We start from the raw sequence: 25,304 nt of genomic DNA on the forward strand, positions 1-25,304 counted from the left end.
ACATTCTACCCAATGCACACAGCTTTCTGACTTACATGCCACCAATGCACATAGCTACTCAACTAACATGTCACCCAATGCACACAGCTAACCAACTAACATGCCACCCAATGCACACAGCTCTCTAACTTACATGCCACCAATGTACACAGCTATTCAACTAACATGCCACCCAATACAAACAGCTACTCAACTAACATGCCACCCAATGCACACAGCTACCCAACTAACATGCCACCCAATGCACACAGCTCTCCTAGTATGCACTGCTCTTTCTTTACTCTGTGGTTATGCCTACCTGTTCCCTTAAGTGGGAAACTCCTCAGTCTCTATCCTCTCCTATCTATTGTGGGTGGAACTATTCTCCCTGTAAAAATGTTGATGATGAATTCTTATAACCCTCAGGACTTCTAAATGTGACCATGTGTAAAGGCAGGATCTTTATGGGGAGAATTAAGGTAAAAATGGGGTCAGGGGAGTGATCATTTGACATGATTACTGTCTTTATAAGGTGTGAAATGTAAACATGTGCACACATGCTCTTATTTACATAAACAGGGTAGACAGGGAGGAAATGGCCATAATAAGCAAAGGGGAAGCCCAGAACTGAACCATTCTTCCTGGTTTTTGAAGAACCAACATCCTGAATCTTCACCATGGACACCCCTACCCCTCAACTCTGAGACGAGATGTTTCTGATGCTGAAGTCACACAGCTTGTGATGCTCGACCCTATTTTGGGGTCCAGTCTGTTCTCCTGCCCCTGGAGGCTGTCCCCCCACAGGCCAGACTCCTAGGTCATTCTTTGGACCTCCCACATTCTCTGATTGGATCACCTGACCCCCTGCTACTTACAATATCCTGCCTACCACTGTCTGGCATATACAAGGTGTCCATCAACTTGATCCGGGGACAGAAGTGAAAGCAATGGCCTCCTCCTGTCATCAGGGAACTTCGTTCTCATGGAGGTATAGGCCTCCATCTGCCTGTCCCTGTCAGGGCCTGCTACTGCCTTCCCACTCTTGTTTCCCTCCAGGCTACCAAGAGAGATCACTGTTTTAGCTGGGTTTGTGTGTGTGTGTGTGTGTGTGTGTGTGTGTGTGTGTGGTGTGGGTGTGTGGGTGTGTGTGTGTGTGAATCTACCATACTGAAATGCAAACTGCCAGGTGTTAGAGACACTGCCCCACAGCCATGGGGGCAGCTGGTTTCCACAGACTAGCATTTATCACATTTGCAGTAAATACACAAAAGGTCTTCCATTCAAAACCAGGAGGACAGCATAACTCTTTTGTCAAAAGGCAGTGGTAACTAAACGCTGGGCAGAGTTGCCCAGATCTGGACTGCTACATTCCCACCCTGGGTGTGGTCATCCCCATGTGTGGACATGTGCTATGCCAGAACAAGAGATCAAAGTAGCTATCAGATGAACACATCTGATGCAGCACATGGCCAAGCTTCACCGCCACCACAAGGAGAGATGACATCACCAGGTGAGGTGGTGAAAACGGGTATCCACCTTTGCGAAGGGAAACCTTGACCCTCCTCGGAATGAAGGCTATGCCCTAGCACATGTGTTTAGAGAGCAGAGCAGGTCCATTCGTGCCCGCAACTACAAAATCCTGAACTCCTTCATGTTCAAAGTGCAGAGCAGAGAGAGCGCTGTTAAAAGTTAGGGTGTCCTCCGTGCCAGTAAAGAAAAGCCCAGGCACCTTCCTGCAATTTCCTTTTTCCTTTTCACACAGAACCTGAAAAATGAAAGGATCACTTTCTCTGCAGGGTCAGTTTGCACTCAGAAGACTGCATGGTCTGCTCTTCTCAAGGTTACCAGGCTGGCCAGCCTCGAAACTCCTGCCCAGCATTTCCCTCCCACCAGGCACATCCCTGGGGCTGGGAGGCGACCACCCACGGGTCTGTGCCCACCTTGCCTCTCAGGTGCTACCACGTGGCACCAGGTTTCCTCCCCTGGAAGCATTGAGATGACCTTCAGAAGGGAGGGGCTGGCAGGAACTGATCTATAGTCCGTCGCAGGTTCAGGCAGTTTTTGCCCTGTAAAGCTGCCTGTAGGGCACCAAGACACGGTAACCCCAGTTCTACCAGAAGCCCCTTTTCCTGGTGGACAACAGAGCGGTCCTTGAGGCACTACCTTAAGGTTTAAGTAGGCTTTCCCTCCTCCCCAAGCTTCACAGCTCCCTGAGGTCAATGCTCACAGCATCGACTCCTAGCACTTGGGGCCCCTCCTTTGGGCCTCCTGAAGTCCTGAACAGCAAGGAGTTGGTCTCTCACTGCATGCAGTCATCGTGATTCCTTTTACCAAGTTTCCACTGCAAAACAAGACTTCACAATCCTGGGAAATTTGTCCCTTCCAAGAAACATGTCTGCCCCAAGCTGTTCACTATCTGCTTCGAGGTCAAAGACGTGACTTTACACACCCATCACTGACCTCCACAGTCAAAATCTTCCGACACTTGGAGGAATCAAAAGCCTCTAGGAACAAGCCTCCAACAGGACCAGCCCCCAAAGCCCTGTTTCCTACGGACAACAGTAACCAGAGCCACCAAGCACTTAGTGTCTGGATGTTCCGGGTATTACAGGAATTTGGTGTTTCTGTGTCTCACAGAAACTCACTAAATCCTCACGGCAATGGTCCCCAGCAGTTATTACCATTCCGGTTGAAATACATCATCATGCCTTTTGTGCTGACAAGAAAACTGAGTGAGGGAGCACACGCAACACGCCCACACTCTCCAGCCAGGAAGAAGCAGACAAGGACTTGAACTTGGGTCTGCCTGGCCTCAGGCTCTCTTCGGAAGCACATGGAAGCAGAAGCTCTTGACCTCTGTCCAGTCTCCAACTAGCAACAGCAAGGACACACACTAATAAGAGGCAAGGACACACACTAATGTCCCCCACTGAACAGGTAGAAAGTCTCAGGTCAAGGGAAGAACTAAGATTCCCCTCTCCCTTCTCTAGGGAAGAAAAGACAAGGTCTTTCCTGTGTTCCATGCGCAAGAAGACATATTCTCAGAGATACCACTTCTATGAGTTCTGCATTCTCAGGCCTATTGTTTTCACAAGGTGTCTTGTTCTAGCACATTCTGGAAGATCAGCAATGTGTCAACTCAAGAGGCAGTACATGGATTCCTAGCTGGAGATACAGAGGCAAGATGCAGCTCCAAGCAGGCCAGGGACCAGGAAGGAAGGAACATCACCAGGAAAGGTGTGGCTCACCCTCTCCTACCTCAGCTTCTAGACTCACCAGGTCTGAACTGACACAAACGCTCACTCACTCACCAAAGCCCAATCCGTCCCACTCCTAATCACCACCAGGAGCCAGGCTCAGGAAGCCCAGGAAGCCGGGCTCTGGCAGATAGCACCAGACCCTTGCTTATGTTGTGTCTGACGGCAAACCCAGGCTGCTTCTGAATCCATTCATTCCCAAAGCACTTTACTGGAGCCTTGAGAGCCCTCCTGTCACTGAGTCATGATTTCTCTCTCCTTCCTTCTGGCTGTCATCCACTGACATAAAGAGTCCTGAGCAGGGGCTCTGTCCCCCAACTGCTCATGAAACTGCCACCTGACAATCTAGAATTCCCATAAAGGATGACCAAGTCACAAGCTTATTGGTGAAAAGGTTTCCTAACAACCACAGCATGTCCCTGTGCACCGACTGCAGTCACAGACACCATGGGTATACCATTCAAACGCCCCAATGCACATCCATGCTGCAGCAGACACTCTTCCCCCAAGTCGGGCCATATAACAAAGCGGCCAACAGATGTTTAAAATGACTTATTCTCTACGCCCATTCTAGGAGTGACTGGTGGTAGGAGGGAATCTAAGCTGTGAGAAAGCCCAAAGCAATTTCCGCCTAAAACTGGCACTAGGGGGTACCATCCAAGGAACAAGAGGAGCCGGCTCTGAACACAGCCTCCAGCTCACAGGTGAGGCAGGAAGGAACACTGCCAAGTTCCTTAGCCCCGAACTTGAAACTAAAATTCCCTGTGATGATTTGGCCCAGGAGAACAGAGGAACTACAGAATTGCAAATGTTCTGAGTCTCAGCGGGGTGCTCTGACTTATTGAAGAATATTAACATTTCTTTTCAAAGGCTTTCTCGGCCCATAGAAAACCTGGCTGGCATGACTAAGAAGACTAGTTAGTCCTCTCTGCATGATCTCATGGGGTTAATAGCTGAGGAGGTGGTCTCACCAGCTCATGACAATGAGCAATAAGCATCATCACCGGAAGTCTAGAAGCAGCGGACAACCTTGGGTACATCAGCCTTAGGTGTCAATTTTGTCGATGGTACCATAGGGCAAATAAAACAGCCTCGGGTCCTGGTACTATTGAAATTTTCCCTTCCTGGAACCACCAGTGGAGGTGAGGAAAGCCTATCAGTGGGAAAAAGGTTGGTCTCAAGGGTATTACAGAACTGAGAGGGGCTGTGCCTTCCTCAGAAGCCAGCCTCAGGAGTTCCTTGGGGCTGGAGGGTACAGGGTTGGGACCTGAGGTGCAATGAGCAACCACAGAAAGACAAGCAGACCTGCAAAATGGCTCACAGCTGTCCAAGCTCACACAGCACTGTGAGCAACCACAGCTACCCACACCAAGTGAAAGTCGTGGTAACGCAATGAAAAGGTTGGGGACCCCAAGGAAAGACACCACAGGGGAAGGGCCGGAGCTGGGCCAGCAAGGGTATGACGCCAACTACTAATCAAGTAGGCACACAGCCAAAAGGTACCTAGTGAGTCCTGTGCCAGACAGGGAGCTCCGGGTTTTATTTCCTCATCCTTAGCCTGGGGCACTTATCTGGGAAGGCTCACACCTGTGATTCCAGCACTAGGGAGGCTGAGACAGGACTGCTGCATGTTCGAAGCCAGACTGAGCTACACAGCAAGATGCTTCCTCAGAAAGAGAGTTGGGAAGAAAATTTCTTCACGAGACATGGAAAGAAACTATAAAGACAAAGTTGGCACATGAGGTTGGCACTCAGAAGGGAACTGGCACTTGTAACACCCCATTATGTTCTAGAACAGAGTGATTCTCAACCTGTAGGTTGTAATCCTTTGGAGTTAAGCAACCTTCTCAATACAATTCAACATTTGCAACCTAAAACTATCAGAAAACACAAAAGTCTGCTTATGATTCACAACTGGTCAAATGACGGTTACAAAATGGCAATGGAAATAATTTTACGGTTGGTGGAACTGTATTAAAGGGTCACAGCATTAGGAAGGTTGAGAACAACTGTTCTAGAATGTTCCGCCCACTATTTCACATTATCTTTGAGTCAACCTTGCAAAATGTCCACAACGGCAGAGGACAGGCTGAGTAAACTTTATTCAATATTCTTGGTACCAGAAGAATTTCAAGTTCCTGTTTTGTTTTTTAATATTTGCTATAATCCAGAATTAGATGTCTTTGAGATAGGGCCCAAGTCTAAACACAGCACTCATTTATGATCTGTGTATACCTTGAACACACAGCCTGCAGCTAATCTTAGGCAATATTTCTAGTGTGCCCAGATTTGACCGCAACCCACCACAAGAACATGTGTGGAATTCTCCATTTGTGGTTCTGTAGGGAAGTCTTCTGATTCGGGGTGTTTAACCTAGGGCACCCCTTGTGTTGGATAAACTCCAAACCACTCCTACCCAATGGACAACCCCATCTCATTTATTCCTTAAAACCAGCCAGGAGGCAGAGATAGTTCCTATGTAACAAAGAACTTGGGACCCAGAACTGATAAGTGGTAGCATCAAGCCCAAGTGAAGCAAAGCCACTCACCTCTCGGGAAACACGGGTGCCTCCACCCACTCTTGGAATACTGAGCACTTCTTGCATGTTTAGCTCTTTGGAAGCATTTGAGAGGGAGATGAGAATCGGACAGGTATTGTCTCTGCCGTCACACTCTCCCCAACACAGGGGAAACAAACAAACAAACAAACAAAAAACCAAGCAAACAAGCGATTACTCCAATGGGGGCTAACAGAGTTTTCTAGAGAACCAGAACCATCAGGAAATAGACAGAGACTGACTGGTTAGTTGACTGACAGATGAATGAATGGACGGTCAGACAGACAGATGGACTGACTGACTGATTTAAGAAATTGACTTGCAACTGACTGATCTAAGAAACTGACTTGCAATCACGAGAGCTACTAAGTCTGAAATTCTTTGGGCAGGCCAGGTAAAAGCTGATATTGCAACCTGAATCATAAAATGTGTGGTCAAGCCAAAAGCCTAGAAACAAAGTCAGAGAGTGTTTCCAGGGTCCAGTTCAAGGGCCCCTCCTATGTTCCTGCCTTAGTAGCTTCACTCTGAGATTTGCTTAGTGTATGGTCAACCACCACCTGTAAAACGTCACTCTCATCACAGAGGCCCAAATGGCAACACCTAGAGTAGGGTTGCCCCACACCAGTAGGCCCTACGAGCCAAGCCAGACTGACAATAGACAATAAACCATCACGAGGCATTTTGTGGAGTCTCAGGAAACATTGAGGCAGGCGGTGGCAGCTAAGGATCTGGGGAATACTGGAAGGCCCAGAGAATAAAAAAAAATTAGAAACTTAAATCACTCCTCAGAACTACAAAACAGGGTGGGCAATGGTGGCATAACCTTTAGTCGCCAGCACTCGGGAGGCAGAAGCAGGAGGATCTCTGTGAGTTTGAGGTCAGCCTGGTTTACACAGCGAGCTCCAGAACAGCTCCAAAGCTACAGAGAAACCCTGTCTTGAAAAACAAACAAAAAATTCAGAGTTCTGTCTGCCTCCAGAGTTTTTGTTTGCTTGTTTGTTTGTTTTGTTTTGTTTCTTTAACTGCAAATTCCTTTTCCAAGCCTGAGCTCCCCAGCTAAAGAAGCCTGGCTGGGTGTGACACGGTGTCCGCATGCCACATTTTTTTCGTACAGGAAAACACAGTGTGTGCACTAAAGATTGTCAGAGCTGGCAGCATGTGCACATCTAGCCAAATGCTCGAAGCTCCACAGACAAGAGGTCTCCGAGACCCACCACAGTCTCCTTCCTGCCTATGCACTTAGGATTTTTTACTTGGTTTAGGGTTACTGTTGCTGTGATGAAACTCCACATCCAAAAGCAACTGGGGGAAGAGAGGGTTTATTTCATTCATTCTGTATTACAGTTCCTCACTGAAACTAGGTAGGGCAGGAACCTGGAGGCGGGAGCTGACGCGGAGGCCATGGAGGAGTGCTGCTTACTGGCTTGCTCCTCATGGCTTGCTTTCTTATAGAAGACAGCACCACCCTGGCTGGGCCCTCCCTGACCATCACTAGGAAAATGCACTGCCTGGCCTCCTACACCCCTTCCTTACAGAGACATTTTCTCAACTGGGGGCCCCTCCTCTCAGATGACTCCAGCTTGTAAAGTTGACATAAAACGAGGCAGCAAAAACTCCAACCATCAACCTCATCATGTGAGACGGCCATGGAGCTAGCCTAGGGTTCAGAGGGTATGGAGAGGCGTCTACATCTGCATAAAAGGCTGGAACGGACAGTTTTGTCACCACACTACCATAGAGTCGTGTGTGTGCTGGGAGTGCTCGTGAGTCTTAACTCTCTCTGTAAGCAGCGGGTCTCAGTAGGAATCGTTCATTGCTCTCATTAGCAGGCAGGAACAGCTCTTCACCACAGGCAGCATGAACTCCAAGCCCCAGAAGGCCCGCAGGTGGTAAGGGACAGGCAGAGACAAACTCAAGAGGCAACTGGAAAAGCTCTTCCTCATTGAATAAAATGAAGTAAGTGGGACAGAACCACAGGCCACAGTCACTTTCTATACCCTGGGGGGAGGTGGGAGCCATGCCTCTCTCTACCATGAATATCTGGTAAGAAAGAAAAACCCACCAGGTCTGGGATCCTTGTTCATTCTGTCCCCTGCTGTGTCCTCAGAGCACACAGCAGGCGTCCAACACATACCTACTGATTGGATATACCTAAACCATAATGCAGCACCAATACAGCATCCTCTTTGCATTTGTTTTGTCCTTGTAATTGTTTGGTGGTTGTTGTTACTGTTTGATTTTTGTTTTGAGGTGAGATCTGGCTATGTTGTCCAGGCTGACTGCAAACATATGAACTCAAGTACTCCGTTGGCTTCAGTCTTCCATAGCCAAGACTCCAAATGTGCCCAGCCATGCATATCTACATCATATTCCCTTCAAATAAACAGTGTGGATAGTTTGAAATCCGACAGCAAAGCTGGGGCCTTCCACACTAACTGTAGGTCCATGAGGTGTTATCAACAGTCAGAAGAGGACAGAGGGAAAGTCAACTCAACAGGAAAAAAGACACAGCCCTGGCCTCCACGGAACCTCTGAGCCCATGCAACTGAATTCAAACCTGCACATCAGATCCCTTCCATGACATGGGAGCACATCCCCAGAGCAGCTGTGAGGGCTACACTCAGCACTCTGGATCCATCTTCCTTCCCCACAAGGAGGGCCCGATGTCACAACAAGGGACGTGTGTTTTGACTCCGCTAGCTACATCTCTGACTCTGGCAGCAAAGGCCTCTCTGGCACCAAGGCAGATTCTTCTCCCAGAATGTTAATTTATTAACTCTTCCTGAAAGCTATCTGTTGGAAAGGAGCATGCCCAATCAGCTCAGGGTGAATGCGTGTTGCTAAGGGAAAGAGCAAAGAAAGCAATTCCTTCCTCACTGTCCCCTCATCACCAGGACTCCAGGGACACCTGGCTTTCTCTGCCATGCCAGCCAGTAAGGCCCCTCCTCCAGCACTAATGAGACAGCAAATGTACCATGAGTCAGACATGAGATTTGCTGGGGCTCCCGATGGAGTATTTTGCAGGCCCACATATCCTAGCCTGGAATCCTAAATAAAGGCTCTTCCCAAAGCTTAAGCCGCTAACTACCCTTCCAGAACCTCCTGTCCATACCTCCTTGACCTATGACCACTTTCTCCCTACCTGAATGCCCCCACAAGCTGGTGAGCTGCCTGCAGCCCAAGCCCCAGACAGTCCTATTTCTGCTGTCTCTCCCCAGTCCCTCAAAAAATGCTTGCACACAGTGGGTATTCAGTGCACAGTCTTATACTGGGATTCCCAAGGGTGGATTGCAGGGTCTTTGTAAGCAAGACACTCTGTAGCAAGGCCTCTTCTGACCTTTGCCATTTTTCCAAGGAGTATGTACCCAGGTTATATCCCATGTTCAAGACCTAACCAAAAACTAGCTCAGTGTTCAAACACAGACGGTCAGTACTGGGGACAGAATTCTGAGCAAGTGCTTCCGTATGGACTCCTTTCCCACAAATCCAGGCATACGTGCTGCAGCCCCTTTTGGACATCTATCTCCCTTTGGATGAGTGCCACACCCCTGTATTCTCTCTCCTTCAGGTCTTCCATGTTTCAGGAACATGGACACAGACATACACAGACACATACAGACACACACACAGACACATACAGACACACACACACACACACACACACACACACACACACACACACACACACACCAGGTTCTCCTGAAAGCCTCTGTGACTGCCGACTTCCTTTGGCAACAAACTGGGTCCCACCCTGTGATGCCCATGGCTCTGGGGAGAAGGTGGAGACTAGTATTTTCTTTACCAAAGCAACACAGTCTATCAGGAGCACAGTGAACGCATGAGCTGACAGGCATCCACAGTGGCCTAATACAACAACAGACCACTCAGTGTAGGCTTATTTTAGGAAGGACTTTTTCTTGAATAATAATAACATAGGACTTTTTAAAAAAAACCACTAGCCCACCAGACAAACAAAATCAGTGATTACTAGTTGCCGGGTTCCCACCTAGACCTTGTCCCTAAGCACAGGTGGTGTAGCTGTATCTCCTACTATAAACACGCCACTAGCCTCTGACCGTGCCCCCTTAACACTGTGTTTCTAAACATGTCACGTAGGACCCAAAGCCTGTGTTTTGTCCCACCACCCTCTCAGGGGGTTCTGACCATACCCAACCCATTCCACACTGAATGCATGGCTCTAGTCTGTCCTAACAGAACAGTTTTTTTCCTCCAGAGGCAGCTTCCCTTCCCCAGGTGCTTAAGCAGATTTTCCTTCTCAATTCCCAGCACATCAAAGGTCTATTTTCACATAAAAGCGCTCAACTGAACATGTGGTGAAACAAAGGCTGTCTCTCCCAAAGCCTCAGCCGTGGCAGGGTTCTCCTGTCCGACTGGTCCTCATTCAGATCTGGGAAACCACCTCGTAACACCCAAGGGGATCCCTGCTACGGAACATCCTCCCAGCCCTGCTCAGGGCTCCACCATCATACCCCACCCCACCCTGGTCCCAGGGCCTGCCAGACAACACTCTGGGGCTGATGTTTGCTTGGGGCTGTCCCTAGTGCCTTCCTGGAGTCATTCCCTCCCCCAAGGTCTACTGCCACCAAACCCTGGAGACCCTGCCTGAGTTCTAATTTATTTTCCTGTTTATACTAAAAGGAACAACATGCCCCCGTCAAGCAAGAAGAGACTGAAACCAGCTTGCTGTCACCCATGGGCTTTTAATAAAATGAAGGGTCAACAGAAGGAAGTGTCAGCTTCATCAGGCTCTTAAACCACCACACACAGAGCCCAAGCTAAACCCCACACCCCAAACTCTCACAACACTGTCCCAAGGCATGAGAGCAGCCTGAAGAAGACACGGCCTACCACGCAGCTGGGGTTTCTTGGCATCTAATGTGTTAGTGCCCAGACTCCACACCCTAAAGAAAGCAAACACGATGCTCAACCTGGTTAGTGATTAGTGAAATGAAAATTACAGCCACAAGAAAGGCACAGATGAATGAGGAAGGAGGGCAACTACATGGATCCTAGGGTTTCCTCAGAACAGTTTCCATCCAAACCCAACTCCCATACGCACTGTGATGCAGCAATTCTACTGCCACACGTGGATCCTAATACACTCGCGGACACACCCCAGACGTGTAACGGTGGCTTTGTTTCAGAGAGCCACAGAAGTAAAAATGAACACTAGAGCTAAAGACAAAGGTATCGGACATGCATGCTATCCAGGATGGAATGCTACTACAAGCCCCAATACGTCCTTTTTCTATTTTGTTATTTTTGTTTTTGAAGAAGGGTCTCATTGTATAGCTTGGCCTGTCCTGGAACTTTCAATCCTCCTGCCTCCTCAGTCTCCCAAGTGCTAAGATAAAACATCAGTCTGGATGAAAATGAAGTCTTCTCATGTGGGTACAAGGCAGACAAATCAGTCTACCACATAGCAAACAGGTGGGTGATAATTCGTACTTGCATGCCGTACTTGGTGTGTGTGTGTGTGTGTGTGTGTGTGTGTGTGTGTGTGTGTGTGTGTGTGTGTGTGCGGTGAAATATTAAATTAACTCATGTTTCACTCTTCTTTTGGTGCCAGCCTTCTTCCTTTGGGACCTCTCATTCTCTCAGTAGAAGCTGACTTGTTAAGGGCTCTCAACAGTAACCACCACCTTATCCCCTTGAGTTAAGTACAGCAACTAGGGGTGGGGAGAGGGAATTTAGGCCAAAAGGGAAATGCAGCTTCTCACATCACAAAGCAAGAGCTAGTTTAGCAAGCTGTTATTCACACCACATAGTTAGTGGGGTTGGAACCACACAGCTAACACTTTTCTGGGCCGTTTTCCTTAATAAGGTAAGTCTGATTCTCCATAGCCTTGTACAGCACCCCACCCCCAACCTCAGAGAAGAAACAGGCCTGCCAGCAGCTTCCAATGAGTTATAGGCAAATATCATCCCTCACCCATGGATAGGATGTGCTCAGAATCCCTCTGGATAAGCGTCTCCCATGGGGCACTACAGTGGACATGGATTCTGCTAGTCTGGATCTTCAACAGCTCCCGAAGGGCCACGTGTCAAAGGGCAGGCCCTTGTGTAGCACTCTTAAAAGGTGGCAGAACCTTTAAGGGGGAAAGCTACTGGGAGGTGTTTAGGTCATTAGGGACATGACCTAGCAGAGGACTGTGGGACTCCAGTGCCTTCTCTTGCTTCCTGCCCACGAAATGAGCTGTTTTGCTGCCCTATACACTATTGCCACCATGTGCTACCTCAACAAAAATAAACCTTTCCCTGTGTAAACCGACTGTCTCGGGTATTTTGTTACAGTAACAGAAAGCTGACTAACATGGGTTCCTTCTTCCAGAAAGGCTTTAATAAATCCCTAGTCCTCTCTGCTCAACTCACTTGCCTGATGGAAATGTCCCCATACCATTATTCTGCTCCAGGAAGCCCTAAGAGCTACTGATGGCCAAAGGTTGAGTATGCCCTGCCTTGCCCAAACTGCCCTAACTTGCACTACCCCAACCCTTGTGTCTACCTGTGGCTTAACTTATCCTCACTCTGAGGACATCCTCAGATCTTAGTCACCTGGAACTTTCAGGAAAGAACTTTTTGTGTCCATCCTTGTCTCCAACCAAAGGGATCTATCTATTCCATGTCCACCATTACTTCCCCCAGTACACTCACCAGTGCTCCAAGTCTGTCCCTGGAATCCTAAGGCAGCATCTGTTCTAGGAAGCTGATCATCCGTACTCTGGCTTCCCCCTTCCCTCCTTCCCTCTCTCCCTCCCTTCCTCCTCCTCCTCAGCACCTACCATCCCACTACATCATAAAACATGCCTGTATCTTCTCTCCTCATTGAAACACACAAGAATGTGATCTGAAAAAAGTCCTACCTGCTCTGAGACAAACAGTACCAATGATAATCTCCACTTACTGTAAATTCACAAGGCACCCAGCGCTGTGCTGGACAACCTAAAGGTATGCACACAAGAAAACCACAAATACCCCACACACAGAGCCATCCAAAGACTCTGCCAACAGGAAAGCATACTACAAAATGATATTCATACTAGGGGCCTGTCATTGTAAGCTTTAATAGACATGTGTGGTATATTTGTGGTACAAATAAAGGAGATGGGGAAAAGAGGGAGAGGGAGGGGGGAGGGAGGGAGGGAGGGAGGGAGGGAGGGAGGGAGGGAGGGAGGGAGGGAGGGAGGGAGGGAGGGAGGGATTCTAATTTGTTACTGGGGTAGGAAGGAGCCTTGGGAACTGTCCCTTGCAATGTTGTAAGTTTTCTAATGGCTAGTTTTAAAATCATAACCACACACTATCTGTGGAATAGGAACATTTTTAAAACAAAAGAGGTGACAAAATTCATCTCCCAGGAAGCTCCCAATTAGGGATCTAGAATAAACCTTTATACTCATGGGATGAGAGGAAACAAGTTTGTTTGTTTTTCTTTTAATGAAATTATCTGGCCCTCACAGAAGAATGAGACGCTAGCTGTCCAGCTTGGGCAATGAATGTTGGTGAAATTAGAAGATGCAGTGGAGACCCACGGGCCACCATTTTTCAGAGGGCAGCCATGAGCTAGAGAAGGCTCTGCTACGGAGCCATGGGTACTGGCAAGCTCCCTGGTGCCCCCGAGGACTTACTTTCTCAGTCTCTAGAACAGGAAGAACCTGTCCTCCCTACACAGAGATCATTCTGAAAGCACAGAAACCAAATATACTCTCAACTAACTCCCAAACCTACCTTAAATTCTGCTTTATCTTGAAATAAGTTGGCACTGACGGAGCCTAAGCACAGGTGGTTTAGAGGGTCGCCTGTTCGTCTGACTCAGCTTCCCCTGAGGTCGACAGCTTTCATCCCACACTACCTTGAATCCAGTACGTATGAAATCAACACCAGTGCAAACTCCAGACTGTTTAGACTTCACCAGTGTTTCCTCTGACGGCCCTTCTCTGTCCCGGGCTCCACATTGGTATTTAACATAATGTGCTTTAAAAACAAAAGTATCTCATGATTGTCTATTCTGCCTTGGGAAGGAAATGTTCTGGTACTGAAGAGAAGCCTTAATCCTTCTCTTCACCATCAAAGCAGACAATCTTTGACAGGATCTCCAGCCTCCAAGGGAACAGAGTCTGATCTACAGCGAGATTAAAACCCCAGACAATGACCAAGCCTCTTAACCCTCCATAAGCAGCCACAGCCCTGGCCTCTCTCCGCAGCAACTAGCCAGTATTTAAAAGTAATTTATGTTAATTGCAGTTGGGCCTATATGAACACTACAAAGCAAGCTGGCTTCAAACAAAAAGGCTCAAGAGAGTAGCCTAACAAAAAAAATTTTGTAAAAGACCTATTTCTATTCCAACTTGTTTTTAAATATATGTTCTGAGTCGCGCACCATTAACCATCTCAATTTATTAATAATCTCAGGGCAACCAACTACCTCAGATCACGCAATGGTGAAATCTTGCATAAAAAAGAAGAAAATGAAATGTCAACACAAAAACATTAAGCAGGTATTCAGCTGTGCTGAGTGGGGGGAGATGAGGGTTTTTGTTTTGTTTTGTTTTGTTTTGAATCAGGACGTGGTAGTTCAAACCAGAAGGCAGTGTAAACCGGTAACTGGAACTTTGCAAAGAGAAATCCTCTGCGCTAAGCATGCGATTATTTTAGAAATGACTGGTTCAAAGAAAGTTCTCTGGAATTCCCTCCTCCTCCCGCCCCTCCACAAAGGTTTTTGATGGGCGGAGATGGCCCCCACATTTCAAAGACCCCCTTCTCTTAGTAAGGAAATGACAGGGCTGTTTTGGCATTTTAAAGCAAGAACAAATACTTTAGCTATAAAATCCACTTTGTAGATTGAATCAGCAAGACAGCTGTTTATACAGGAGCCTTTCCTCCCCCCTCCCCCCCAAACCCCTCAGCAATTCCTATCAGTAAAAAAAAAGCATTGGCTAGAACAAAGAAAAATGGAGTTTACAAAACAGGGAGAGGCAGCCACCACCAAAGGCCTCAAAACTACCTCAGCCTGCTGCTTTGGGTGACCTCCTCAACCCACCTCACTTTCGAATGGAGGGGGGGCGGAGTCTCCCCAGAGGTGAGCCACTTTTAGTTGAATGCCCACCAAGTGGACTCATATCTGTGAAGCATTCTCTTGGTGGGCCTGGCACGGCTCATCTTTCTCTTCTCAAGGCTGTGGTGTCTGCTCTTTTTCAGCCTGTAGCTCCCCAGCACCCTTCATTACTCTCCTCCTTGCCAACTGTGAGCCATCTCCCCAGCAAGCAGGGTGGCAGGGCCACCATAGGCTGCTAGGCAAAAGGTGTGGAAAGATGGGAGTGGAAGCCACTCAGCACTCCCTCCCATCCATGCTGGGGAACCAACCCCTAGAATCCTGTCTGCCCTGAAGGAAGAGCACTCTCGGCTCCTCCAACCCTAAATCTCTTCTATTCATTCCCTAAGGTCCAAATCAGCCAGCACACCTTAACAAAGCTCCACCCACACTAGATCCCCCGCCCTCCCAACACTCCCCAAGGTCCCAAACCACCTTCAGCATCCTTCACCTGTAGATTCCACACCTCCCCATAATAACTTTCTTTCCCACACAAACTGCACACCCAAAGGCAAATGAGGTCCTAGCCCCATCTCAGTAACCCTACGGCCACACCCTGTATCCAGCCTAGGGCATGGGATCCACAGATGTTTGTTCAGTGAACGAGCACAACTCAACTAGCCCCAGCAACCACGTTGCTAAATGCTAATTGCTACTAGCTGCATGAATAATGAAGGAAGAAATGAACTAACAAATGCCTCCTTCTTAGCCTCCTTCTTAGCCAAGTCGCAGGGTCCTTTGGGAGCACAAAGAAGGAATAAATTGACTTGTGGCTGTGGCAGGATGGTTCAAAGGCAAGATGACTGTCTTGGAGGGTATGCGACATGCAGAGGAAGAGGCAGGGAAAGCCCTGGGGTGGGACCCATAGCTCCTGGACTCCCTGGATTCAGTTTTTAACCCCGCTTTGAGTTGATCTGGGAATGTCCCCTTCGGCTGGTTCAGCAGGAGGGGAAGAGCTGAATAAGCTCCAGAATGAGCTCAATTCCTTCTCCCACCACCTCCAGGGATGCAGCGTGGCCGGCCACTCTCCGCTTGCTCATCTGCTACGGCCCCAGAGGTGCTGCCCCTTGCACCTGCTGGCACTTCAGAATCAAAGGCAGATGCGCAAGCAAGCAGCACCGGCTAAAGCGCTCACTGAGCAAACAAGGAAGCGAGATTGATGATAGAGGACGCTGCGCCCTCATCCCTCTCCACTCTCCACCCCTGGAAGAAAAGGTCACACGAATATTCAATTTGTTGCCGGTCAGAGCACGATACTCCCCATATAGGATTTGCTCTAGCCGTCAAAAATAAACAAGTCTGCTTCCACAGACGAAGCTGCTTCCACCCCATCTCACTCTGGCCCCACAACAGGAGGGAGGGACAGAACCACAAGGAGGCAGGCATCAGCACTCTTAAGGTGACAGGGGAACTTTTTCAGTCCGCCTGAACAAAGCCTCAGAAAAAGAAAACACACATCGTCTATCCATCTTCAACATCTACTGAACCATGTTCCGTGACAACAACGAAGACCTGATTGGATTTTTAGGGGATGTGTTCTACGCCCAGGGGGAAATTCTGATCAGACAGTTGAGTCGTTTCTAATTCTACAAACAATCAAGCAACGGTAGGTACGGACAGGCCCTGATCCATCCTCAAGAGCCAGGCCAGGAACCTACAGGCCAGAACAGCCCCTAACGCTGCCTACTCCAAGCAGGACTCAGGAAGTGTCGTGTGGGGCTGTTCCTCCCACGTGGAAAGCCTTGAGTGTCTCCTCTCTACCTGACCTGTGACCCCAGGCTTGGGATTCACCCAGGAACAGCTCTGAAAGGCACAGGTACTCAATGTCACAGACCAAATACTGCCTTTTGCTTTTAATCTTTCCTACAATAAACTGGGTACCACAGTTGATGGGTACCATAAACTATGTGAAGTGAGTTTATGAATCCCAGAAAAGGACTTCTACAGGAAACTGTTTCCTAGCTTTAGAGTCAAAAGGTCAGTTAATTACTGAAAATGATCTTACTCTGAAAGCCTTAGTGAAGAATGACCTCCCCCTGACCTGTTTTGTTGCTACAGTCAGGGTGTCTGTCCAGTAGGTTTTCTTCAGATGGGCACATCAAATTCCTCAACGGACTGATAAGCACTGTGATTTCCTTCAGCTGCAAGAGTCTTTAAGTCTCTAAGACAACCCACAGAAACACCCCAAACCAGCATCTCTGACCCCAAGCACTCTGTGGGACAACTCTCTCGCTTCCAAGGGAACCTTGGCACCACCTCTCCATGTAAGGCATAGGGGTCCACAGGCTTCTGTATCCCTTAGGAGCCCAGGTACTTCAACAGCTGAAGGTCTTAGCGAGATGCCACCACCTTCATTTCTAATAAGGCAGATGGCTGAGCGCTCATCTACCTCCCTCAGGCACCCCACCACCACCCCACTAGTGCCACCAGCTCTGAGGCATGTACTCTGAATGCCCTGCCATCCACACTGACTGTGCCCTGCCCCTGCCCCGCCCCTTGTCTCCCACAATGCTGCAAAGAGCCTTCATTCAAACATATAAATTCTGATCCTGCTCACCTGCATCCATGATTCCATAATCTCCAAGTAGAGTCTCCTTAGGCTGGAGATGCAAATCTATCCACGCCACTCCTCTAGACCTCCTGCCAACCCTACTCTTCCTCCCAGGCTACTGTCCCCAAGCTCTGACCTGCCCTGCTCCAAAGGCCTTCCCAGTTCCTAATGCACGGGGCTCTTGGGCATTCTCCTGAGCTTGCCCGTCTTGTGGCTTCATCCCCTGCCCTGTACCCAAGGACCTTCTCCACTGCCCTCCGGGCAGCCATGCACCTGATGCTCTCACCCCCTGACCCACCCACCCCTAGAGAGTCTTTCCCCACTACTATCATGCCTCCCATCCCCACCACGGTGGGGACTCAACTGCTAAGTTCATTCTGTGAATGACCCCGCTTGTCTGGGCTGCTCAGTTCAACGGAGGTGCCAAATGAGACCAAGGGCTTGATCCCACAGCCTCACTCTGTTGTCCTATACTTGGCAAAAGCCTGCTCAATGGCTAGTCACTTGACGGCTCTATGCAAGAGACGAGGTCAAAGTGCAGGCCAAGCTCAACATAGCCCTGCCCTACCGTGGAGAACGCAATGGGTTAGACGTGTCATTCCACAGTGAGAGGTACAGCAGAGCGGATCCATCTTTCAGCATCCCCTAACAGTACTAAGCAGCATGTTTGGCTGTTATTTCAATAAGCCTTATTAAGACCCAATTTTCTTGGGTCTTCTTTCAGATTCTGCAGCATTTAAAAGCCTCACTGCTTAATTACATTAGGAGCACCTGTATATATTATGTGCAATAAATCAACTTTAATTTACCACCACACAAGGCTATTCATCTTCTCTGGGTTATTTATTGCTCAGTATTATTGGTGCTGAATTGTATCCTCTCTGCTGTAAGAAAGAACAGTTGGGGTAAGAAAAGCCAAAGCTGTACTGCAGAATGCTCCGGGATGCTGATCACACATGTACAGAGCAAAAAGGAAAGAAAAAGAACCATATAAGCGAGTCTTGGCAATCTGCTCCGTGCTATTTTCCTAAAACACTCCCCAAACATTTTGATGTTTTCTTTTGCATGCACACACATTCCAGTCACCCACTGAAAGGACACAACCTGAAAAACAGGCCTGAGGCTCCAGCAGAGCAAGAACTGGGTGTGGGGAAGATGGGTCAGCAGGAAGCTTGGACAGGGGATGCTCCAAAGGCCAAGGGAGACAGCTCCTCCACTGCCTTAACCGGTCCCCAGTTCACTATCAGGGCAGTGATCAGTAGCTGCAGGCACTGTCACCTAGCATGCGGCCCAAGGCCTAAGTCAGGATGCTAGGAGAGACACTGCTCCCAATGATAACATGACCCTGCCATTGCAGAGTTATTAGGTCATCTGCAGACCACGTGTCAGCGACACCAGAGACAGTCAATACTAAATCTTGGACCTTCAACACACCCAGGAAAGGCCGGTGAGAACTTCCTGCACAGTCAGACCATGAACCACTGTCCTGGGGCCAGTGAGCTCAGCAGGTAAAAGGGGGCTTGCTGCCAAAACTTAATGACTTGAGTTCAACCCTGAAACCGACATGATGGAAAGAGCCGACACCCACAAACTGTCCTCTGACTTCCACAATTTACATGTGCTCGCTCACACACACACAGTGTATAAATGTAATAAAAATAAAGAATCACTGTCATAAAACCTGAGAAGCACAGCTAACTAATCCACTACAGGAAAATGTCATGGATGAAAGCATCCACTTCCTTACCCCCTGCCAGCTTCCAAGCTCAGCTCTTAGCTCCCTCAAGCTCACAACTGCCCAAAGTAGGCATTGTTTCCTCTCATCCCCATTTCAAGGATGACAAAACCGAGGCACTGAGAGGTTATTTAACTGGCCCAGCGTGGGATCTTTATAACTCCCTAGGAAGTCTGTTCTCTCAACCAACAGGCTACACTGCCACTGCAAGGCCAAATTCCATACACCTCCCCCTACTGCATGGTAACTCGCTGGCACAGAGTCCTGGCAAGCCAAACCTTTGCTGAAAAATAATTCATTTTTAATAAAAGCCTAAAACTATTCAACATGTGCAGGAAAGCCAGTTCCTACAAGCGATGGATCTGTGTGTGCCAGGGACAACTTGTGAGAGTGGAACCGAGTTTTGGAGGCACCAACACAGGACCAGAGCCATGTCACTCTAGTAAAAGAAGGTCCCTCCCTAAAACACTGCAGAGATGGGGGTGTGAGCACAGGACGTGACTGTCCCCACCCTACCATCTCTTTCCCTCAAGCAACAGGGAAAGGTCACACAGCTCAAGAGCACTTGCCTGGTCACCTGAGGCTGCCCCAGCCTGGACCGTGGGCCCCGTGCGTGCGTTTCCAGGCACACTCCTGAACTTGAACTCCATAAGCAGGCTCTAATGCATGCGGAACAGAACCTCGGAACCCATACAAGGTTCCCTCTCTCAAACAGAAGCCACTTAAGGGGACAGATCAGTGATTCTCAACCAAAGGGGCATACCCCCAGGAGACACTGAGAACACCACATGGAGAGCATGGGGTTCATCGGAGTCTCAAGGCAGAGACCAGGAACACTGTGTTTCCCAACACCACCTCTGTCACATATCTCTTTCTCCCTATACCACACACACAGGTTTATCTGGTCCCAAATGTCAACAGCTCTAAGACTGTGAAACCTTAGGCCAGAGAACTGTCAATAATTAAACATTAACACCACAATCGAAACACAGCCTCCCCAGTGCCTTCTATCACCCGCCTCTCCCCACCCCAACTCCCATTCCTACCCAAAGAAACAGGAATCTACTGCCACCAATGCCATCGTGTAGTCCCAACAGTCACCAGCTGTACACCCACTGGCTGCACACCAGCTGTAATCACCAATGGGAGCCAGTGGCCCTGACCCTGTACGGAAAAGGAGGGTTGACCCAGGAGAGGCTGGGACTCAGTGAAATCAACCCTGAATTTTCCAGACAAACTCCCAAGGCCAGGGAACCTAACAGCACACTGTGGCTTCCCAGATCAAATCAGCAAAGAGATGAAGGTTTGGTTACAACATAAATCTCCCTGTCCAGGCAACAACCATTAAACTCAGGTTGGCTGGAAAATCAACTCTGGCTAAAGCCTTGTTGGATGGCAGGCATTGTGCGATGGTCTCTGCAGAATAAGTATGCTTCCCATGAGCCACCAAGTGTCATCATCCTTACTTTACAGGTGGCATATAAGAGGGGAAGCTCCAAGGGTTACATAATCTAGCCAGGTCACCCAGTCACGGTTCAGATCCCAGAAAGATCTAGGGAAGGGGCTCTAACCACCAAACACTACCTACCACCTGTTCTTCTTAGGGAGGGACAATAAAGAAGGAAGCCCAAAAATTCCCTCGGGGCTCCTGAGACAAGGCCCAGTCAGCACGCCACTCCTTAGAAATAACCTGGCCAGCTCGAATCACTCACCTAACATCACAGTGGTCAAGCCATGACTCGCTATGGTCTGGGTACAAGGGCAAAACTGATTCCCCTCATCACTATAGGAACACGGAACGGAACCCTTTCCCTCTAGATGGGACTAGCAAAAGAGCCCATTTGACTGCTGATTAACCACACAAAGGAAGCTAGGAACCAAGGTACCTGGGCCATTTAGAAGGCTTAAATGAGGCAAGAAAATGCCATTTCTGAAGCCCCTTTAAGAACAGAAGAAGGTACCACAATGCTTCCGGAACCACAGCTCCAGCTTCCAGCTGGGACTGGACAATGGACCAGGATTCTGAACCTCAACACAAACCAATAAGAGGACGCTGGCATTCCTCTACCTGGAAAGTAGCCCGGGTTGCTCTCACCCTGCACCCCCCCCCCAACGCTAACTGTAGAGACTGTGGAAGAAGCACTCCAAACTCCCACAGGGTGGGCCTTCCAAGATCAGGTGGTCCAGCTGGGTTGGGTATTCCTAAGGATGAACTAAAGACAGTGGATCTAGAGGGGGGAAAAAAGAATGCTTTTTTATAATAATTCTATTTTTATGTTATGTACATTGGCATGTGTGAGCGGGCATGTGGGTGCTTGGAATTGAACCCAAGTCCTCTGGAAAAGCAGCCAATGCTCTTAACCACTGAGCCATCTCTCCAGCTCCAGAATGATTTCTTTTTAACATTCAGTGCCAAGAAGTGACGATTACACAGCCCTGTCCATGCAGCTACCTCACGACCTCCCTGTGGCCCCCACCTTGTCAGATCCAGCTGTTCTCTGGGCCTCCAGTCTTAACCCACTGACTGCACACCAGGCTATCCCCAAAGAGACATTTTAACAAGCACCCCTCGCCCCTCCCACACTGCCCAAGCCTCCCAAAGAACACACCTAGCCTCAATGTTTGTACTCCCTAAAAGGAGAGAGCAAGTTTACAGGGAGGTCATTTTGCCTCAGGAAACAAGCAAATTAAGTTGAGGCCCACAGAGGCCTGGGAAAGGCACTCCCCATCATGCTGGCGACCTTGGGCCCTGCAGTTTCAGGCAGGAAAGGTCACTGGCATGCAGCCCCTTGTTTATGGAGCCCGGATGCTGGTGATGTGGTCACCTCCAAGGAACACAATTAGCAGCAGCAGCACGCCAAACTCTTTTATTGGTTACCTCTAAAACCCTGCAGAAGTCTGCCTAACTCCTCACAGAAGAGCGGAAAAGAAAAGTGCTCTCAGCAGGAGGGGGAAGCCAGGGCTCCGTTTATGAGCAATTAGCAAATCAATGATTCTCAGAGACGCTGATTTAGACCAGCAGTTCTTATTAGGACCCTCGAGGAAAAGGCAAGGACACACAGCTTCCAGGCGAAACTGAAGTTTAAAAGGGGTAAGTGCCACAAACTACCTTCTGTGTCTGCCCACCGGGACACACTCAGAACGTGTGCTCAGTCCGAAGTTAAATTAAAATCTACTTGAAAGTTGGCTCCTTAAAATGCCCAGAACCAGTGGAGACGACAGCTGGTAGTCCCATTGACCTAGGTGAAATTATTCTGTCTACATAGTAGGAATGGGACACGGAATTGGCTATCAGCCGAAAGAAAGGGGGAAACGAATAAAGAGAAGGGGCTTGCAGGGAAGGCTCATCTGAGCCACACGACCCTTCATTTGTCCTCATTAGAAAGGCAGGGCAGCACACAGGTCCCTCCTTCCACTCCATCCACGCAGGATGAGAAGACATTGATCTCCCAGATAAAGAGCCTACAGTTGTTGGTTGTTTTGTTTTTGTTGTTGTTTTTTTTTTTTAAATAAAACCCTTCATGGCCTCAAACACCTGTTCAAGAAATCAAAGCTACATGACAGAAAGTCCTCGTGGGGCCTCTGCTAAGGGACAGGCAAGGAGAAAATAAAACATTTCTAAAAATACAGAGAGGCTTGCTGGGAAAAACAGGGTTCCAGGGCCACAGAATTTCATAGAAATACTTCTCTGAGGAACTGTTCTGTAACTGCTTTTTAAACATCTAGTTCTAGACCACAGAATTCAAAGCAGCTACATGCAAAAGCTTCCCAGACATAACTGGGGGTTCCCAAGGCTCCCATTAGCTGACAACACTTCACAGCGCTCCCTGGTCTCTGGGAAGTCTCCTCCTTCCCTCCCCACTACTAATCTCCCTGAAAAGAGACCCTCCCCCTTCATTCCCCACCCTCTTCTTTCCCTTGCCCCCCCCCCACCAGGATGAGCAGAGATACGAATGCAAACCCATCCTAAATTACCATGCTCTGCTGTGAAACTGCATGACTCTTGGGTTAGTCTGGGTTTTCATATTAATATTCACTTTACCCACTTGAAAGACAGAGACAGCAAAAAACAAAACAGAAACGTTTTAGTCCCAGGAACATGGGTTACCTCTAAACACTCCCCCTGGCAGACAGTATGGGACTCTGCTATTTCACCTGGGAAGTGGAATGGGGGCCAGGCCCAGCCCCTCAAATACCCTCTTCCCAAGCTCAACCTTACTGCTCTATGCTTATCCTGAACAGGGATGCAATTTCTTCAAAAGTTGGAGAGAAACACTTGTGAGAAAGGAAAGTGGAGAGTAAATAAACCCTAAAGACCACCAGACAAAGCAGTTTTAATGCCAATACATTATTACCAACTTGTCCTCCCAGGGCGAGCAAGCACTTTGGTTGGCGGCTAGCGCAGGCGCACTGTAAACGTCTGGCCAACTTTAACTTCTCTCCCTAACCCAGCAGCAGATTGGACCTCCTGACTGAGTACAAGCTGATGGCCAGTCCTGGAGCGCCAACCCATAAAGTGGGAAGATGACATCACTGAGCCCTAAGTTTTCATTCCCATGATGACCAAATAAAAAACAAAAAAACCTAAAATAGTTGAGAACAAATTCCGGCAGAGGGAAAATCATTCTTTGCATTAATTATTTCTAATAATGTTTTAAAATTGGTACTAGGGTACTGTGCACATGGAGGTTAGAGACCAGCCTGTGGGATCCATTCTCTCCTTCCACCCTGATGTGGTTATGCGGTAGAGCTCAGGTCATCGTTGCGGATGGCAAGTGCCTTTACTCACTGAGCCGCCTCACCCGCCCCTCGCACAGTATTCCAATGAAACACTTTCTAATAAAAGTGAGGGGTATGGTGTTTGCTCTGTGGTAGTTGTCAAATCTCACCTCTCACGCCCGCTCGCTTACCCTAGTCACTTAAAGACAAATAAAGTTTACAGATTTCAAAACAGGCTGTGACTGCACAGCTGTAGGGAACAAAGCTGTCAACAGAACAAGCACACACATGCACCTCGGAAATACATACATGGGGCACTCAGGGTTATTTTTGTTTGGAGTGAGAGACATACCAGTTCAAGAAGATTCTAGACCAGCAGCTGCACTGCACACGTCACAGGGGGTGGTGGGGACAAACACGGGGCTACCTTCGAAACCTTGCGACCAGGCGTCACCAGAACAACCAGGCAGGGTGGAGGGCACAGGCCAGCCACCTCAGACTCTTACAGTAACACGAAGAAATTCAAACGGGAAGAAAAGGAGCTAATGCTTGGTCACTGTTCTACTCAAAGGGCTCCTTTTCAGGTTGAAAAAAATACAAATTTTGGGATGTGCTGATCCAAGAAATCAAAGCAATGTGCTTCCCTGTGGGAAGTCCAGTCCTCTAACACGTCATTTGTCTGTTTTTTCTTGGTACTGAGTCCCTTTAAAAAACTGTTAACAGCCGGGCGGTGGTGGCGCACGCCTTTAAACCCAGCACTCGGGAGGCAGACGCAGGCTGATCTCTGTGACCAGCCTGGTCTACAAGAGCTAGTTCTAGGACAGCCTCCAAAGCCACAGAGAAACCCTGTCTCAAAAAACCAAAAAAAAAAAAAAACTGCTAACAAATACAAGGCCAGCAATAGTTCCTAACTGAAGCATCTCTGGGACAGAAACACAGGCTAGATGGGACAGCAAGGAAAGCTCCCTGCCTATGCCACTAACTTGCACTCTTCCACCAGTCCCTGATCCTACAGAGGCATCACCCAGAGCCTACCCTTCTAGGAAGGGCACCCTGTCCTTTGGGGAAGGGCAACCTCCTCCCAGCCATGCACTAACTTTAAGGCTCGCCCTGGAGCAGACTGTTTCTTGCCCCTTTCCTTCTCATCCTTTCTTTGTATCTATAGGCAAATGCTCTTTATGTGGCTTTGGGCTTGGCATTCGTCTTTAACACATCTATAATGGGTCAGGGGCTCCAAGCCTGTTTCTGGTTATGACAGACAAATGGAGCCCTCCCAGAGTGGGAGGCAGGGGAGGGAGGAGGGAAAGTGACAGACTTTTTAAAGGGTCTGTGATACAAACCCATTTCTGGGTTCTGCCCACAAAGAAAGTACTTTAGCCTCAGGGGCTGTAGCTCC

At 48.6% G+C, this 25,304-nt stretch overlaps 1 protein-coding gene across 13 annotated transcripts in view; it reads right to left on the reverse strand.

Moving 5' to 3' along the window:
- The window catches only part of Msi2 (musashi RNA binding protein 2), a 354,017-nt gene that overhangs the window by 305,376 nt on the left and 23,337 nt on the right, over nucleotides 1-25,304 (reverse strand). The window contains exon 1 of one of the 13 annotated variants that reach the window (XM_040749455.1): nucleotides 19,759-20,175. The exons of the other annotated variants lie outside the window; for them this stretch is intronic. Within the exon in view, the coding sequence (XP_040605389.1) occupies nucleotides 19,759-19,839 (81 nt within the window). The 5' untranslated portion in view covers nucleotides 19,840-20,175. Of the gene's footprint in view, nucleotides 1-19,758; nucleotides 20,176-25,304 lie in introns of those variants that run through there. 13 annotated transcript variants of the gene reach the window in all.

The sequence above is a fragment of the Mesocricetus auratus genome, unplaced genomic scaffold, assembly GCF_017639785.1.
Source record: "Mesocricetus auratus isolate SY011 unplaced genomic scaffold, BCM_Maur_2.0 Super-Scaffold_100007, whole genome shotgun sequence".
In the NCBI taxonomy this organism is placed as follows: Eukaryota; Metazoa; Chordata; class Mammalia; order Rodentia; family Cricetidae; genus Mesocricetus; species Mesocricetus auratus.